The sequence below is a fragment of the Gavialis gangeticus genome, unplaced genomic scaffold, assembly GCF_001723915.1.
Source record: "Gavialis gangeticus isolate Ggan-Ray unplaced genomic scaffold, GavGan_comp1, whole genome shotgun sequence".
In the NCBI taxonomy this organism is placed as follows: Eukaryota; Metazoa; Chordata; order Crocodylia; family Gavialidae; genus Gavialis; species Gavialis gangeticus.
In genome coordinates this window covers 14,172,154-14,175,976 of record NW_017729003.1, presented here as the reverse complement: position 1 = coordinate 14,175,976, position 3,823 = coordinate 14,172,154, and the positions used below count along the sequence as shown (strand labels likewise).

The following is a 3,823-nucleotide window of genomic DNA, read 5'->3' as shown; positions in this document are numbered from 1 at the left end:
AACTGCAAGCCAAGAGCAATGTTTGGGTTGAAGGGTTTGGATTTAAAGGGTATGGTTATGCTTCTACCCCAGAAGCTTGTCCAAATATATGGTCTCTAGTTCAGTCACAAGGTTGTGGTCAGTGGAAAAGATTTGTATTTCCAACTCCAGCGGAGAACTGGGGGTAACTTTACAGCTAGAACCATCTTTTTGTTCCCCAGTCAAAAAACATGTAACTGAATGTAGTGCTAGGGAAAAGTCCCAATTGGCAACACCAAAATGAGAGCCTCCTTTGTATTCTGAGATGACCACTAGCAACAGTAGAAGCTTCTCCATGTTGTCCTACTAGTCTATCTCTGCCTCACCTCACAGGTGTTCAGTTTTCACATTCAGTTCCTGAAACTCGTATTTCAACAGTGTTGCTCTTTATGATTGTGGTAGTGTTCGGAGGAGGAGAGTGTAAGTTTTTGTGGGTTAGCAGATGTACTGTTCTTCTGTGCAGACTTAATTTGTTGTTTTCTTTCATGTTAATTCTTAGGCCCATTGAGAGAGCAAATGCAGAACAGCTGTGCCTTGAAAGCAGTATTTGCCACAGTTGTTCTGTTATAAACTCCTTACTTCAGAACAGAAAACAAATTTTTCCCTCTCACTGTAGAGAAGACCCCCCTACAGCTGCCATTTGCTTGTTACATTGTGGGGGTTAAGGGAGTCAGATTTCAGAAGCTCTTCCCATTTTAAGTGTACATTCCTATGAACTGTTTTAAAGATGTATATATAATGGTAATTTACCAGCCATTTGTACTACAATCAGAAATGCACTTAGGGCTAGTTCATCTGAAAATAATAGAAAGGCAGAATAACAGCTCAATCAATGTTAGTAACGATGTTATCTTTATGCATATTTGAGCTGGACTGCTTCACTTCTCTTCAGCTTTGTCATATGTGTATTTATCAGATGAAGCTGAACAAGACCACCAGGATCTTCAACAGCGGAAAGCTGAAATTGCAAGGTGTTGGATTAAATATTGTTTAAATCTTCTGCAAAGTGCTCGCAAATTGCTTGAGGTAATTGAAAGCTTGATTTTAAAAAATCATGAGTACAGAATTGGGAAACAGTTATGCTTGTAATAGGAATAATTGCACAACCAATAATTGAAGGACAGGTGTTCAAACTCTAGGCTCTGCATGTTCTGAGCTGTGTTTATTCTCTTAATACAGCTGTTGCAATAGGAAGTCATGGACAGAGGACTGAAAACAAGGTGCATACTCAAACTTGCAATTTGATTCATAGAACATGCATATCACAACATCATGATTCTTCTAGATTTTGCCTACCATTCTCTTAGTGTTCAGTTCAGCACAGCCTTTATAGGTGTTTTAAGCATGTAAATAAGCCCATCTTTACTCAGCAGTTAAGCACGCAAGTTGCTCTGCTTTCCGGTGGAACTACTTCCATACTTAAAATTGACGCAGTACTTCAGCAGATGCTTTAGCTGGAGCCTGGAGTACAGTGCCTGTTTGGAGGGAGAGTATTGCATGAGAGAGAACGTACAGAACAGGGATCACAATTTTCATGCACTTTCGTGTGTATAATTTTTTAAAATGGTAGTATGCCCCCCTTTCTGTCTTGCTACTACTATTGTTTTACATGTGTATTTGCACAGAAAACTGTAATTAAAAGCAGCTTCAATATATATGGTTCTCTGAAGGCACAAGCATTCTTAAGTAACATGCTCTGTTATTTTAGGACAACATAGGAGAGCTGGATCCAGACAGGCAATCAGAACTTAAAGCCCAAAGAAAGAAGGAAGAGGATGAAAAAGAAAAGAGAAGGAAGAAAGCTGTTTTATTTGGAACCAGTGATCTATGTGACTCTGTGTTAGCCATGGAAGAGAAAGTGAGCTGTGTTTGTCCTTTAGATTTTAAAGAAGCCAGAGAAATCTTTCTTGTGGGTCAGAATTATGTTCAGGAAGCAAAGGAATTCTTTCAGGTTGATGGTTATGTTACTGACCACATTGAAATTGTTCAGGACCACAGTGCTTTATTTAAGGTACTTGCTTTCTTTGAGGAAGATTATGAAAGGCGCTGCAAGATGCACAAGCGTAGAATAGATATGCTGGAGCCCATATATGCAGACTTGAATCCACAGTATTATTTGCTGATTAGTAGGCAACTTCAGTTTGAACTGGCAGACACCTACTATGAGATGATGGATTTGAAGGTAGCTATTGGTAACCGTCTGGAGGAGCTTGACTCTCACACAGTAAAAAAAATTAATTCTCTGGCTCAGTTGGCAGTCAAGTACTATGAATTCTTTTTGGATTCTTTGAGAAATCCAGATAAAATATTTCCAGAAAAACTGGAGGACGATGTTCTTCGCCCTGCAATGGTGGCCAAATTTCACATTGCACGACTCTATGGCAAGCTTATTACTTCTGATGGCAAGAAACAATTGGAAAATATGCAGACATCATTGGAATATTACACATTTCTGGTAGATTACTGTGAGAAGTATCCAGATGCTGTTCATGCCATAGAAACTGAACTAGAACTCAGTAAAGAGATGGTTGGTCTTCTTCCAACAAGAATGGAGAGACTAAGAGCCAAACTGTGTCCATTCACTTAAGTCCTTGTCTTGACACTGAATGGAAATGTGCAGTGTTAAAGTGGTATCTGTAAGTAGTGCCCTTGGACATTTCGCATCCTAGGTGTTGCTCTTAGAAATCAGTTGTATGCAGTTATGAGCTCCAACTGTGGCAGGCAGTGATAGAAACTTTTGTAAAACTGAGAACTGTTCAGTTTAGTAGCGCTCCTACATTAATGGTATAAACTCTCTAAATGTAAAGTAAATGTCCATCTGGTGCTTAGTTTTGCTTGCTCTATGGAAATATAGATCCTTCCTGCCTTTCTTCCTCCAGAATTTGGTTCTATTTCTAAATGCAGTGCTGTACTTCAGATGTTCTTTTAAGGAAACCTATTGGGTAGCTTGTTTTATCCAAGAGAACTTTTCTAAGAACCTTAAAACATACATTCTGCCAACAACAGATGATGTTAGAGTTTTTTCCTGATCCTTGTCCCTAAGAAACACGTTTCCCCTTGACATGGTTATTTTATGTTGTCTTATATTTATTTTGTATATTATAATGAATTATTTTGTCTCAAAGTACCTGTTATAGAGGCTTAATAAATGGACCTGCTTGACTAAAAGCTCTTCTACTGTGTCCTTTTTACTATTTAATTTTTTCTTGAATTTTTTTAAGACCTGAATGGCAATAGAAACTCGTCACTTTTTGCAGGAGTTAAATATGTTTCAGCCTCACTTAGCTGTAGAATCCTGTAACCCTTTGCCTCTTCCGAACTGTTGTACAAACAGGCAGGCATCAGGAGCAGGTGAGAGAGGTGATCAAATACACTAAGGAAAGCATGATGTTCCTGGGTCCCCTCAGGGGATGCCAAGATCTCACAACACAGGATTTTTTCCCTGCTGCTGCCAGAAGAGCACTTTGCCTAGCTGGACATGTTAGGGCAGGGCATCCAACTGGTCCCCACAGAGTATTTGAGGCCCACAAAGGATTAAGTTGTGGCTCTGAGCTTTCTCCTGGGTGCTTCCCCCCCAACCCTGTTGCTCTGGCTATTCCTGAGGGAGGCTCTGGGTTCCTCCTTCCTCTTCTGGCTCCTGCTGTGAGAGCTGAGGGTGAAGCTGCAGACATGCAAGTGCATGGTGCAGCAGGGGAGGGGGTGCTCATGGCATGCAACCTGGCTCGTTGTAGTGTGGCCCCTGCCAGTGCAGCCAGTGGGTCATGTGACCTCTGGTCACTTAATAGCTGGACAGCCCTGCTTTGTG

The 3,823-nt window shown here is 40.6% G+C and overlaps 1 protein-coding gene across 1 annotated transcript in view; it reads left to right on the top strand.

Moving 5' to 3' along the window:
- Nucleotides 1-3,186, top strand: part of KIF1BP (KIF1 binding protein) — a 24,534-nt gene extending 21,348 nt beyond the window's left edge. Inside the window, exons 6-7 of the mRNA XM_019507849.1 lie at nucleotides 935-1,044; nucleotides 1,727-3,186. Coding sequence (XP_019363394.1) covers nucleotides 935-1,044; nucleotides 1,727-2,605 — 989 coding nt within the window. The 3' untranslated portion in view covers nucleotides 2,606-3,186. The remainder of the gene's footprint in view (nucleotides 1-934; nucleotides 1,045-1,726) is intronic.
- Nucleotides 3,187-3,823: the final 637 nt, after the last annotated feature.